The sequence below is a fragment of the Camelus ferus genome, chromosome 14 (genome assembly GCF_009834535.1).
Source record: "Camelus ferus isolate YT-003-E chromosome 14, BCGSAC_Cfer_1.0, whole genome shotgun sequence".
NCBI lineage: Eukaryota > Metazoa > Chordata > Mammalia > Artiodactyla > Camelidae > Camelus > Camelus ferus.
The window spans coordinates 35,669,827-35,684,894 of record NC_045709.1 but is presented as its reverse complement, the minus strand read 5'-3'; the positions used below and the strand labels follow the sequence as shown (position 1 = coordinate 35,684,894).

The 15,068-nt window shown below is 39.6% G+C and overlaps 1 protein-coding gene across 1 annotated transcript in view; it reads left to right on the top strand.

Moving 5' to 3' along the window:
- Positions 1-15,020, top strand: part of RAP2A (RAP2A, member of RAS oncogene family) — a 36,578-nt gene extending 21,558 nt beyond the window's left edge. The window contains exon 2 of the mRNA XM_006195209.3: positions 11,203-15,020. Coding sequence (XP_006195271.2) covers positions 11,203-11,440 — 238 coding nt within the window. The 3' untranslated portion in view covers positions 11,441-15,020. The remainder of the gene's footprint in view (positions 1-11,202) is intronic.
- The last annotated feature ends 48 nt before the right edge of the window (positions 15,021-15,068 follow it).

Here is a 15,068-nt window from a genome sequence, read left to right as displayed (position 1 = left end):
ACTTGATTAAAGTAATAATTCATATACATTTATAGTATTGGGTAATTATCATTCACAAACTTTTAGAAATAAACAGAATGTCCAAGTGTTTGGTAAAAGTAGAAAGTTAAGAATCTTACCCTCTTTACCAGTAGGTAGTAATTTGAGAGTACATAGAAAGACCTTTAACAGGGTGAAATTTGAATGGCAGATGACTTTTATCTTACATAGTGAAAGAAAGATTTGTATCTGGAAACAACATACATCTTTAAAAAGACTCCCAGGTTATCAGTAAAAAATAGGTAGAAATCCAGGAATAATACTAAGGTAAACGTGAAGTGAGTAACCTGAGTAGGATATTTAAAAACTGAAACTTAAATTGGAAAAGGAAGTAGCCACTTCTACAGGAAAATCATCATCAAATTTTAAATGAGGAGGAGATCATTTTTAATGTTTATTAAGAACTCCATGGTATACTGAAAGTTTCTTTGTAAGAAGTAGTGATTTGGATAACCAAGATAATTTTAAACATGATCACAATACAAGTGTATTAGAAATGGGGTACGAGGAGGCGTATGGTAGTTCCCTTTGGGGTCTTAGGTTCTTAGCTATGAGGTAAAACTATACTTGTAAAAGCGATAGTTTACCTATGAATCATTACTAATTTCTCTTTTTTGTCAGAACCACTATGGCTGTCTTCTTCAACCAGTCTATTATCATCTCTTTGTTGGTGCTACCTCTGAAATACTTAAAACTTTATTTCTTTCCACTGTCATTACCATCATCCCAGTTCAAGTTATAGTTGTCTTTTGCCTGGAACACTGCAGTCATCTCCTAACTATCTTCCTGCTACTGTTGTGTGTACATTGTCTGTGTGTTAGTCACATTGATCTCTTAACACATTTACCACCTAACTTCCCTGCTGAAAGTCCTTCAGTGGCTTTCTCCTGTTCTTAGAATAGCAGCCAGAAGTCCTTCAATCTTCCACATGCTTTTCTGTCCCCTTGGTCTCTATGCTGTAACCATGCTGATCTCCTTTTTGTTCCTTGAATAAACCTAGTACTTTTCTACTGCCTGTCTTTTATGTTTTTTTCTGTCTAAAATGTTTGATGCCTGGTATTTTCCCATGGTTGACTCAATTCTCAATCTTCAACTTTCTGCTTAGATTTCATCTCCCAGAAATACCTTCTTTAATCACCTCATGTAATATTGGCCTGCCCAAGTTACTGTGTATTAATCAATATTGATTTTCTTTGAAACAGCTGTCACAGTCTTTAGTTACATTGGTTGTTTGTTTGTAGTGTTTCCTTCAACTTGAACTCCAAGGATTTTATTTGTCTTCCATCTCCCGGCCCTCACCCAATGCCTAGTAGACACTCAAGAAATAAGTTAGTGAAAACCTATGAGCTCCAAATTCTTAATAATTAAAAATGTAAGTAAGAGTTCAGACAAATGAGCTATCTACAAAAGGAAGGGAAGATTTTAAAAGAGATGAAGTTTGACCTAAGCTTTGAATGGTAGTTAGAATTTGATTGGTGGAGACCATTATAGTTAGAAGACCATCATGAACAAGGAGACAGAATTTAGAACAGAAGGTTGTCTTTGGTAAGTTGTAAGAGGTAAGGTTGAATTAAATAGGAAGGGCTAGAGTTTGGATACCTGAAAAAGCTAAACAGAGGGGCTTGGATATGATATGATCAATAACGGAGAGCTCTTGTCCCCTCCTGAGAAGGGGAACATGAATGACATCATATAAGCAAACTGTTCCAAGGAATTGGTGCATTTCATCTAAGTTTCTATTTCAGGAACATATTCTTTTAATGTCTGTAGGGTCTGTAGTAAGTTTCCCCTTTCTGATGTTGTTAATTTGTGTCATCTCTTTTCTCTTGGTCAATCTGGCTGAAAGTTTATCAATTTTATTGGTCTTTTCAGAGAACTCATTTTTTAGTTTTGTTGATTTCCTATTTTCAATTTCTTTTTTATTACTTATTATTTCTTCCTTATGCTTAATTTGGATTTATGTAGTGCTTTTTCTAGTTTCTTAAGATAGTAGCATAGATCATTGATTTGAGACCTTTCTTCTTTTCAAATATAAACATTTAATGCTATAATTTTTCTCTGTGCACTGCTTTATCTACCACAGATTTTGATATGTTCTACTTTCATTATCATTCAGTTAAATGTTTTGTAATCATTTTATGATGTCTGCTGTGATCCATGGATTATTTAGAAGTGTATGGTTCTGTTTCTAAATATTTCTAGATATCGGTTTGTTATTGGTTGCTAGTTTAATTCCATTATGGTCTGAGAATATATTTTGTATCATTTCAGCTCTGTTACATATGTTACAGTTTTGTTTTAGCCAAAAATATGGTCTGTCTTAGTGAGTTCCAGGTGCACTTGACCGGAATATGTATTCTGCCTTTATGGAGTAGAATATCCTATGAATGTTAACAGATAAAGTTGTCTGATAACCTTCTGCACTGCTGCATAGTTCTCACAAGTGGGATCATCTTCCCAGCAAAGTGGACAGAGAAAAGAGAAGGAAAAACAACTGGAGATTTCTCTCATCCTCTTGGACCTTAAGGAACCCTTTTCTCAGTTCCACTAACCAGAAATTCCTGATGCAGTCCTAGCTGCCCAGCACCCCAGCTCTGCTAGGGGCCCACTGCAGGTGAGCTGGGAAAGGGAAAGAAAGGAGGAAGGGAGATTTCCCACCCACACACACGCTCCAGCTCCCAGGAATCCCTTAACCCTGGTCTTCTGGGTAGAAAGACAGAATTTCTCCTGGAGTTTTGGCTGTGTGCACACCACCAAGTGCCCACCCTTAGCTCTAGGCCACAAGAGAAAAGAGAAAAACCAGGAAACTCAACCTCCATATGGGTCTTCTCTTGGCCTTTGGCCCTCCTCCCAAATCTGCCTGCTTTTCTCTATTTTTCAGAAGTTCTTTGGTAGTTGCTTTTTGTATTTTGTGCTGCGTTTTTATTTGTAATCAGTGGAATGCAAAGACTTTAATGGACTGAAGTCAGCTTAGCTACACTAGTCCTCAAGTGGCTCTTTTTAAAAGACTTTATTTCTTTAGGGTAGTTCCAGGTTCACAGCAAAATTGAGAGGAAGATACAGAGGCTTCCTGTACAGCCCCTGACCCCACACATGCATAGCCTCCTCCATCAGCAGCTTCCCCCACCAGAATGGTACATTGGTTAAATTGATGAACCCACATTGACACATCATAATCACACAGTCGGTAGTTTATCTTGGTACACTCTTGGTGTTGTACATTATGTGGATTTGGGCAAATGTTTAACAACATGTATCCGTCACTATGATATCATAAAGGGTATTTTCACTGCCCTAAAAATCCTCTGTATTCCACCTATTCATCCCCTGCTCCCTACTCCCACCAACTCCTGGCAACCACTGATCTTTTAACTGTCTCCATCGTTTTGCCTTTTGCAGAATGTCATATAGTTGAAACCACATAGTACATAGCCATTTCACGTTGGTTTCTTTCACTTAATGTGCATTTGAGTTTCCTACCTATCTTTTCATGGCTTGACAGGCCATTTCTTTTTAACACTGAATGATACTTCATTGTCTGGATGGACCACAGTTTATCCATTCACCCACTGAAGGACATCTTGGTTGCTTCCAGGTTTTGGCAAATGTGAATGAAGTTGCTATATGCAACCATGTGCAGATGTTACGTGTTCGTAAGTATTCACTTTGGAGGGTTAAATATCAAAGATTGCTGGATTGTGTGGTAAGGGTATGTGTAGTTTTCTAAGTAACCACCAGACTGTCTTCCAAGCGGCTGTACCGTTTTGCATCCCCACCAGCAATGAATGAGAGTTCCTCTTGCTCCACATCCTCTCCAGCATCTGGTGGTGTCACTGTTCTGGATTTTGGCCTTCCTAGTAGGGATGTGGTGGTATCTGTTTTAATTTGAATTTTTCTGACAGCATATGATGTGGAGCATCTTTTCACATGCTTATTTGCTACCTGTATATCTTCTTTGGTGAGGTGTCTGTTCAGGTCTTTGGCCCCAATTTTTAATCAGATTGTTTGTTTCTTATTATTGAGCTTTAAGACTTCCTTGTATAGTTTGGATAACAGTCCTTTATCGGATGTGTCTTTTACAAAAAATTTCTCCCTCCAATGGCTTTTTAATACAACATTCAAAATGCCTGAGTTGCATTGTCATGATCAATTGGTCCCTCACAATCAAACTGTTTTTTTTTTTAATGTCAGCTCTGAATTTCTATAAAAGTTGATTATTTTTATTTGCATCAGTGTGGAGTAATCCTGCTAGCTTTGAATATCTTTTTAGTATCGTTACTGGCCTTATTTAATTTTTATATTACATTTACACATTTTTCTCTGTTCTTTAGTATACATTCTGAAACCAAGAGAAAGTTGCAGCAGAGGATTGTGGTTTCCTTTCATTATTCAAGCTAAATTACCAGACATACCCTTTTAAGATGAAAGATTTAGTCATTTCAGAGCAAGTCAGTTTAGAGGAAGAGGGGAGCCTTATGTAGCTTACGTTTTCCATCCTTACGGGAAGTATTGATGTCTCATGCTAGCAAGCTGTGGTGGGAGCCTTCAGCTCCTAACCAAAATCCATTCTCTTTCTTCAGAACTGCCATAATACTTTATTGAAAGATTAAAAATATCAGTCCTGGGGTGGAGGGGAGCAGGCATTCTTAAGCACTGTTGGCTGTAGTATAAATTTCTGGGTGTCATTTGAGACTGTATATGTGTTCAGAGCAATCTGGTGAACTAATCTAGAAATGTAATTTTTTTCTGGTTCAAAGGGTATGCCAGACAGACACATGTGTTCATTCTGCAGCGTTATGCACACCTTTGAGAAGGAAGTTACACTTCTAGGGGTAGTTCATCAGATTGATGATTGTGAGTGAAAAAAAAATGAGTGGAGGGGAAGTTGATGGGGAAGGAGTGATTAAATCGTGGTACATTCATAGTATACACTCTATAAAGTGGAATACCACTTAGCCATTAATATAATATGTCACTCATTGAAATGGCAAACTCCATGATATTAAGTAAAAATCAAAGCTACAAAATATAATTGGTATAATCTCCTTTTATAAAAATCTATATTTATATAGATATCTGTAGGAAAATAGTCTGAAATGATATACGCCAACATAGTCATAGCATTTATTCTCACGGAGGTGAGATTAAAAATGGTTTTCATTTTCCTCTTCACCTATTTAAATATTGCCATGGATTTTTAAAAATCACTATGTATTACTTATTTAATTTAAGCAAGGAGGGGAAAGAAAACCTATTTTCATTTTGGAAAAAAGATTCTTATATTCTCAAGGGTGAAAACTAGAACCTGTGAGAAGGAGGGACAAGGTGTTAGAGATCACAGTCATTAGACAGGGATAAACGTTTTAACACTCACATTTAGCAGAACTGACAGAAAGGACAGAGTGGGTTGCCTGAGACGTGAGTTCCACATCACGGAAGATGTTCAAATAGAGCCATTTGGTAAGGTTGTCATGGAAATGATTGAAGCATCAGGTGTTTTGACATTTTGCCTTGAGACTCGCAGCAGATGAGATTTTTAACAATGGGTGGAAGGTTGAACAAGGGAACCTCGTAAGTAAAAATATTTCTGATTCTCATTGCTGAATTCAAAGAAAATTATATTTCTACCTGCTTGTGAAAAAGTGACAAAGAAGAGAACAGCATGATAAAATGCATGTGAAGCATGGCCTTCTTTTAATATACTACAATACCATGTCCTCAGAAGGAAGTTAAAGGAAATGAGTGTCACGGTACCTGTCCACAGCCGGTGCTCGGTGAATAAATGAAGGGAAGAAGAAATCCATCCTGGACTTGCCACAGTATAAAACCATGAATTATACACATACAATATTGTGGGGTCACAAAGTAGTAGATTAGGTTAGTATTCCTTAACCCTGCTGAACCTCACAGTCTTCAGAACTTAGAGATATCGATACATATTTTTTAATAGGCGCTGGTCGCACAAATTCAGATTCGGTAGCTCTGGAGTTGGTCCTGGGAATCAGTATTTTTCGATTCTCACATTATTTTGGTGAACAGCCAAGTTTAGACACAACTAGAATAAAATACACGTATACACACATCAGGACAGTTACCAAAAAAGGACCATTACATAAAGGCCATCGGTAAACACCAAATGCTTTTGAACTATGTGTATTTACAAAGCTGCCTCCCTGAGAAGCCCGCCAGTATTCCACAGCTCAGTGATACTCAAGCCAGGATTTCTCCTGCTTCCATTCAATGCATTAAGCAGAGCTGCTTAAAAGAACTAGTTTTATTAATTAGTACATTATGTAATCATGCTCATAAATACAGTAAACAATGTGAAGATTCATGTTAATAAAAACGAGTGCTAGTTCACAGACGATAAACAAAAATAAAATTATTTGAGCTGCAGAATCCACAGTGTGACCGTGGTCATGCTCTTGAAGGAAATACCAGGGGAAGATATGCCAAAGGTGATGAGAAACCAGCTGATGTTTAAGATGTGGACAAAGTGGTATCCCACTCATGATCAGGTTAACAGTAATACATAAATATTTCTGAAATTTTGCATCTTCAAATTCATTCCCAAATGATGTGTTTGAAAAAGGGAAAAGATGGAGACAACTCACAAAACAATTAATAAATATAGAGCATGAAATGAAGGCACTGCCATCACCTGCTAACCCAGCGCCTCGTCCTCCTAAATAGTCCCATTGGCCCTGTCGTAGATGTCTCGTTTTTGTCTTCTGAGGCCCCTTCTGCCACCCAGATTCCAAAGTTCCATTTAGTCTCAAATGAACAAGTGTCCTGCGCTGCAGGGTTTCTGGCTGTAGGAGCGGCAGGAGGTTCTACAGATGGACCCCTGTGGGCCCTTTGCTTTTCCTCCAACCACCACGCACGCTTCCACCAGCTTTCACACTGCCTGGTCCCTGTCCTGCCTGGAACGCTCTTCCCCAGATGCCTGCTTGACAAACGCCCTCACTCCCTTCACGTCTCTGCTCACTGCCACCATCCCAACGAGGCTGCCCCTGCTTGTCTGATTGAAGATTGCACCTGTGCTCCCAACCCCCTTCCTGTTCTGTGTCTTTTTTCCCATTGCACTTACCACCATTTAGTAAACCAATCATTTACTTACTTAGGTTCATTGTTGATGACTGTCTCCTCTTTGTTTTGTTCATTGATGTATCCTAAGTGCCTAGAATAGTATATAGCACCTAGCAGGCTCTTATCAAATAAACATTTGTTAAGTGAATAAATGTACACGCGCTGGTTATCATTAGTTATTTATGCAGCAACAGGCAGTTTTCAGTAGTGTCTTCGGTGCTCACATAGTTAAAACCATCCCACATTTTTGTGTTTGAACAGTATTGTCAGTGAAATGGAATCACCCGCATCCCGTCCCAAGCGCATCGTCGCCTTGCTGGAAGGCAGAGTGCGCTGGCGGTGCCTGTCTGCTGGCGGAGTCGGAACTCTGTCGCCTAGTGTCTTGGCCCCACAGAACCGATGAGTTTCCTCTGCATTTGGCCTGACTCCGTATGCGTACCGTGTCGGCTAGGGAGTGATCCTCCGTGTCTGTTCTGACTTTCGACTTTGGAGCTTAACAACCCCTTAGGAATTGTCTAATCCAGCTCATTTTATAGTTCAAGAAACTGAAGAGCCAGGAGATTACGTTCATTTTCTAAATTTGCAGTACTAGCGAGAGGCAGTCCTGGAACAGAAGTCCTGGTCTGGGCGTTTGTTTGCTTGTCTATTAATACATCATGTTACTACAGCAGAGAGCAAGACGGGTTTCCTCACGCCCTCCTCTAGTCTGTCAGCCTAATCCTTTGCTTCTTTCCTTTTCCTTAAGGAGGACCCAGGTTTTTCCAAATCTTCCCTGCATGTGGAGGACTGATTCTGTCTTCCCAACCCAGCACCTTCTCAGATCCCCTTTCCCCAGGTATCCACGTTTGGAGAAGGCTTTTCTGCTTTTCCTGTTGTGATGGTTCCCAGCACGGGGGACTAGAGCAGGAGAGGCTGACGTCAGGGGCTGCTGTATCCCTTTGACTCCATCTCTTTCTCTTTCGCCTGCCTCTGCCCCCACGTCACCACCACCCCTGTTGGTTCGGCCCCACCCCGGAGCGCCTCACCTCCCTCCATCAGTTCCTCCTACTTTACACTTAACTGAGCCCGCGGTCTCATATCCGCGGGCAGGAGAGGGGAGAACACCACCCTGCGTTTATCCAGCCCTGGGCTTTTTCTAGATTATCTCATGCAACCTTCACAGGAACCTTACGCGTTAAGTGGGAACGGATATTCTTACTCCTTTTTCACTGACAAGGAAATGAAATATAGGAGGGTAAAAGTAAATGATTTGCTCAGTCTTGCAGCCTCTCAGTGGCGGGACAGGAAGCTGGGCCTCCAAATCCTGTCTCATATATTAATGTTCACAGAACGAGACACAGAATTTATCACCGTCTGGGATCCTGAAGTGTACTCAATACCTTTTTTTTCTGAACATCTTGTTCAGTCTTTTTAAGTCTTCTGAGGATATTAATCTGAATTTCTCCATCATCTTTAGCGTCTTGGTTTTTAGGAAAGACCACTGACAGTTCAGTGTGTGATGTGATGGACAAGGTCTCTGATACTACATTGACATCTTCATTTAACAGTTGTTAAATGCTGTCGCACGTGGACCAGTGTTTGCCGTGTTCTGGTTGCCCTTTTGAGAATCTGTTGGTAAGATGTGTTCAGAGTCTTGATTTAGTGTATCCTGCAGCTGTGAATGATTTGGGGTTTTTTGCACGTTTTGAAAATCCATATATTTGTAGTTTTTAATTAAAAGCACAAGATGTATTTCTTTACATATAAAACATGATATGATACTGTATTTAAACTGAAAAATATTCCTTAAAATATGTATTGCTTGACTAATGATAGAAAATTATGTCTTATCACTTTCCTTTTTATTATTAGGTATTGTAAACAGATTGGAATTAATTTTTCCCCTTAATTAAATTCAATCAATAAATTTTACTAAATTGTATTAATGTTCATGTTACTTTGCTGCCAAACAAAGCATTTTAAAGCACACAGTGATGTATTTCTTCTCACAAGGAAAACGAACACATGCAGTTACATCTTTGCAAGTAAAATAGATTAGGAAACGACTTTGCCCCGACACGACTGGCAGTGTCAGCTCCCTGCCAGCTTCTCTGTACAGCAGGCCAAGAGGGCTTGTCTGTGAAGCAGCTGATTTATAGTCTGTGTGCAGCTTCATCCTCACTGCCGTTTGTCCTCCCAGAGGCCAAGGATGTACACGAAATTGTATGTAAGGGCCCCAGAAGATGTGAAAAGCTCTTGGGTCATATGTTCACAGCTCTCAGTATGATCTGAGAGCAGAAAGTGCAGTCGATACACAGTGAATGCATGTGAAGTCCTTCGGTGTAAGCTGGAATTGTCCACATCCATTTCCTGCAAAGTGATAATATGCAGATCTTGTTGTTATCCCCACTCATTTTTAAGTTGTCTGTAGGTCTCAGGTTGCTACGTGGTGCACCGTCTGGGCTGTGCCCTCTTGTTGAGACCATTCTCCATTTGATCTTGTGCCAAAGAGGATAAGTGAGACTGTTGGAAATTTAGTTTGCTCTGTAAGTTCGGGTGAGTAGAGAGAACCATCTTGACAGAATGATGAAATCGTGGAAGTACTGTCCTTCCCATTAACTACCGACCTGTTACTCAGGCTCCTGTGGCTGTTCGAGTCCTGCCTCAGTAAATCCTGACTATGTGTAGTGTCTCTTCTAACAGGTTAGCTGCGCCCAGTCACCTCTGTTATCACTTGTGGGCAGTTTGTTGCCTTTATAAGTTAGAGAGACATTCTGCTTAGGGGAAAATACAAACACACAGACACACATATTGATCTATACTCAAATCACAAAAAGCTTTTAAAATGATGTATTAAGTAAAAATGACAGCCTTAGGAAACTGTATTAGCAGCATTACTTAGAACAAACATAACCAAGAATAGTAAATAAATGTGCACAGTCGCACCATGTGTCTTTACACCATGAGTAACGTGGTAGAAGGAATCATCTTTAGGTACCAAAACGATTTGGGACCTCCTTTCTTTGTTCTTTGCATATTATTTGTTTTCTGTTAGTTTAGCTTTTTCCAAACATGTTTACTCATTGGCACCTTGTCTTAGTCATCTGGCTGCTGTAACAGAAAGACCATAGACAGCATGGCTCACACAGTAGAAACTTCCTCTTCACAGTTCAGGAGGCTGGAGAGTCCGAGATCAAGGCTTGGACTGTCTGGTGAGGGTCCGCTTCCCTAATTCATGGCCTGTCATCTTTTCCCTGTGCCTTCACGTGGCTGTAGGGAGAAGAGCTCTCTGGGGCCTCTCTTGTAAGGGTACTGAGCCCATTCGTGACCTGATCACTTCCCAAAGCCTGGTCTCAGTACCATCACACTGGGGACTGGGTTTCAACATATGAATTTCGAAGGGACACACATTTAGCCTATAGCACACCGACTCTAGTTAGGAAGGGAAAGGAGAGATGACATCAGATAAAGCTAATGATTGAGAGGTTTAATCCTTGACACGTTGAAAAGCACCAATAATTGTCTCTCAGCGGGCTGATCTGTTGCAGTTTATAAAGGGATAGAGTCTAGCCATATTTGGTGGGTCCCACCCTAATGTTGTCTGCTAGCTTTTTTCTCATTTAGGAACCATTAGAATGTGATCCGTTTTGGATACTTTCAGAGTGTAGTAAAATGCTGAAATTAGATAAAATTAAATTATTTGTTTACTCAGTAGAGCTATTACCTCATCAACTGAGATTTTGAGTAAGCATCTCTTAACAGTGAAAAAAGTTTAAGTTAATCCATCTAATGGGATTTATTCTGAGATTCTGAGAATAATTTTCCAAGTAGGTCTGGGAAGGTAAATTGATTTTAAAAGATGTATAATTGATTAATTAAAAACATCATTTCGAAAAACCCATTTGTGATCCACGTTGAGAGCTGCCTCTCAGTGCCTTCAGGCAGATGTCACGCCAACTGGAGCAAATAATTCTTCACGCAACTGAAGAGAATATTGGTGGTAGAATATAGGGGGGAGATGAGAAGACACCTTTGAGCTGTTTAACTTTGCGCTCACTTCTCCAACACGTTTGTGTTTGGTTTATTCTCTCGTAGGTATGAGAAAGTGCCAGTCATCTTGGTCGGGAACAAAGTGGACCTGGAAAGCGAGAGAGAAGTGTCATCCAACGAAGGCAGAGCCCTTGCCGAAGAGTGGGGCTGCCCCTTCATGGAGACCTCAGCGAAGAGCAAGACGATGGTGGACGAGCTCTTTGCAGAGATCGTGAGGCAGATGAACTATGCGGCTCAGCCCGACAAGGACGACCCGTGCTGTTCTGCATGTAACATACAATAGCGGTGACATCGGGCCGTCCTGGTCCCCAGCCGCCCCGACCACTGGCCATGCGCACCTCGTCCGCTCCACTGCGAGCCTGCAGGACGTGGGGGCCGGTCTGCAGTGAAGCCGCAGCGCTTGCCCCGAGTTGAGCCGTGGTTGTCAGTTGATATCTCTGAGTAACATTTGGGTCCAGTAACTCCCGTTGTCACCATTGTCCTCAGTCTTCTCTAGGCACCTGCAACTCCAGGCATAGCCAGTCCGTCGACAGGGTGATCTCCTTGGAAAGCTACGCTGGCATCGTCACTGAGTTGACCGAAGCCACTGTTGTAGATGTTAAACATAATCATGGGAGAGAAACTAGAAGAATGCCCGTGACCACTTACAATTGAAATATTTTGTCGTCTTTGAAAAAAAAAAAGAGATAAGTAAAGGAGAAATATTTTCCTACGAGAGTACTGAATTTCAGGAACTGAGACAGTGCTTCTAACCAACGTATTGCGTCAAGTGAGAGAACAACAGCTGACCCGCCGGCAGCGTTACAGGGAGAGATTCTTTGCTCAGCTGACACATTTCTGTTTTTCAAAATCGATGCTTAATTGTAGATGTTATCCTCATTTGTGACACGGAACTAACGCACACATCCGTCCTTGATAGAGCAAAAGTCAGAACAGGTTGTGTAAAAATACAACCTGGCGTTAGAATGTGTTATCACCTGCTCTGCCCAGAAAACGGAGACTCTTAAAACAAGGGTTTGATCTGAGTTAAAACCCCAAACCTACCCTCTCTTAACCAAGCAGGGCTGGTCTTTATCACTTTACTGAACAAGAAGGAGACAACTGTGATGGAAAGAGATTGCGTAGCCTTACTAACAGGAAGCATTCTAGTAGATTAACTAGTACCATCATGTAAGGAAAACGAAGCCATTTGCATCCATACGTTCCCGTTTGCAGAAACCTCACAGGACAGTAAAGATATCTTGCATTTTTACACTCCTTAAAGCAGCAGATTCCTTCTTGCCTTTAAGGGCTGTGGTTGTGGTGTGATTCTTGGCTAACCTGCTTTCGAAATCAAGTTGGCTATAGCAGAGCTTTATTGCAGGCATTTAAAAAATTGAATAACCATGTGAAATAATTTGGGCTTCAAAGCAGAACATAAATTACAGGGTGGAAGGTAAGAGACACATACAAAAAAAAGCCTTTTATCTTTAATTTTCCTGGAGAATTATATAAAGATTTTCTTATAACAATTTTGCCCTGATTACTGAAGTGGCAAATAAAGCTAGAGTGAATATTTTGCTTTGAAAAGGTGCTCAAGTCAAGTCCTGACATTTTTGGCTTTCAGAGCCATAAAGTATTTATATCATTTGCATGACTAATGGCACAGGAAAAACCTATTCATAAGTTTTACAATCAAGTGCAGGAGGGTTTTGGACTAACCTCAGTGTTAGAAGTGCTAAGGAGAGTATCTTGAGCTGATGCTCTGGAGATGAATTTGGCCTTCAGATCTGCAATATCACTGAGCCTGTGATCTACATACTGCCCCACATTTCATTGGTTTCACACTCTTGTGCAAGTAACCTCTGGTCTTACGTGTGTAACTGAGCGAAGAGTGCGTGTGCATGTGTGTTTATTGTTCCTAAGAATTTGGCACAAGTCAGAGATAATTGCCTATACTGAGAGTCTGTACTGCAGAATATAGTGTATCAAAAACTTTTTTTTCTCTTAAATTATTTAAGTGTTTTTTTTATACATTATTGAAATCAACAGTAGCCCCCCACATGTTTAGTAAACTGGCATTAAGTTTTGGAAGAGAGAAAAAAAGTTAGCTAGTACTTTTCATAGATGAGAAAACAGATAATTTGGGTAAAACCAGGCTGTGGTGGTCAAAAGCCTTTGAATTATGAATATTTGTGTTCTTTAATGTAGTTTTTATATAATCCCTGATTATGGAGCACCTTGTTTATAGGACAGAAAGTTCTAACCAGTCTTGTTGAAACAAATTGCATCGTGCAAAAGGTGATTAATCAGAGATTCAAGTATGATTTCATCAACTGAAATAGAAATATTTGTTAGTGCATTGTTTGAGTTCTGAAGCCTCTAACCTCTCAGAATGATTCTTTTTTTTAGAATTCCATATTTAATAGCAACTTATGACAACTAAGATTATATACTGGAAACATCTATAAAGATTCTACAGTTCTACATTGTGGATTGCTATGCAGAGAAGAAAAATAAGTTAAATAATATGAAAGGTATGGCAAAACCAAGCGGAAAAGATGACCTAAAATTGGGGTTTTAGAAGTGTTTGTGTCAGACACTTAAGGTGTTTTTTTTTTTACTGTAAAGATGTTAATAATAACTGATTTGGCTGCCTGGTCCGTGTTTCCACACAGCCCTACGTATTTAGTGACAAAGCATCAAAAATACCCAGAAACGTGGAAACCCTCATGTGCTCTCACTGTTGGTATTCCATCTGGTGTGACTATAACTCAGCTTGAGTGAATGTGTTTGTTGAGATGTTAATACAAAGCCTAAGAACAGGAAGATTCAACTTGTTGGCACATGAAATGATAGTGGCTAAAAGTTGGTGACCTCGTGTCACTGTTTATTTTCTGCCCTGATCAGACTAGCAACTAGATAAGTGAACGTTTTTCTAACATGCCTTAAAAATGTTATGGTTTGATCCAAAGACCCACTTTTTCTTTAGCTATTGTGACAAGGTTTTCTTTTGTTTTTTTTGTTTGTTTGTTTTGTCTTGGTTTACTTTTACACAAAGGCAGCATTTTTAAAAGTTTTTTTCTTTTATGTTGCAACTTTTTTGGTTCTTTTAAGCTGTGATAGTGATGGTAACCGTTGCCTTTTCCTTTTGTTCAACTTACACAAAACAAGCCAGCATCTGATCAGAAGTATTACATAAAATCTTTCTTGAACTATTGAAAGGTGCTTTGATGATTTTCTCCTTTGGTTTGTAGAAATAGGACTGAACTTTTGACTCGAATCGCTGCAGATGCCATCACTTTTCTGTGGTAAAACTACTGATATTTGCTTTTCTATACAAAGAAATGTTGCCTAAGGATGTCTGCCGTTTGTTTTTCAAGAGTTGTCCAGTGGGAATGGTGTCTATATGTATGAATATGAAAGTGCTGATTTTGCTTGTTGCCATTGGTTTTTTTGTCTGTTTGTTTCACTTTTTAGTTTTTTGTTCTTCTCAGTCTTGTACTAGCACTTGGGTAAGCTTTAATTGTCTCCTTAGCCAATCAGATGTTAAAGACTATGGGGGTCTTTTTTTTTTTTAATTAACGTGTTATTGTGCATCTGTCAAATCTTGATCAGGGTTTCAAGAATGACTGCAGTGGGTTTTGGAAACAGACTTATCCTTATTGATTTGGGGTTTCCTAGAGATAAATATAGTTCACAGTTAATTGTTGAGCTCTAATACAACTGACCATTTAAAATTGAACAACAGTTTATTGTTTTGTAACAATGTCAGTTGTTAAACCTTGACATTTCAATTAAAACATGAATTGTAGTTATAACTCAATGCAAATTCAACAGTTGTATTTGGAGTTAAATTATTTTAACAAATAAATTTATTTAATGAAATTTCCTCTGGATTTTCATTGTTGTTTTGTACATGTTTATGAGTG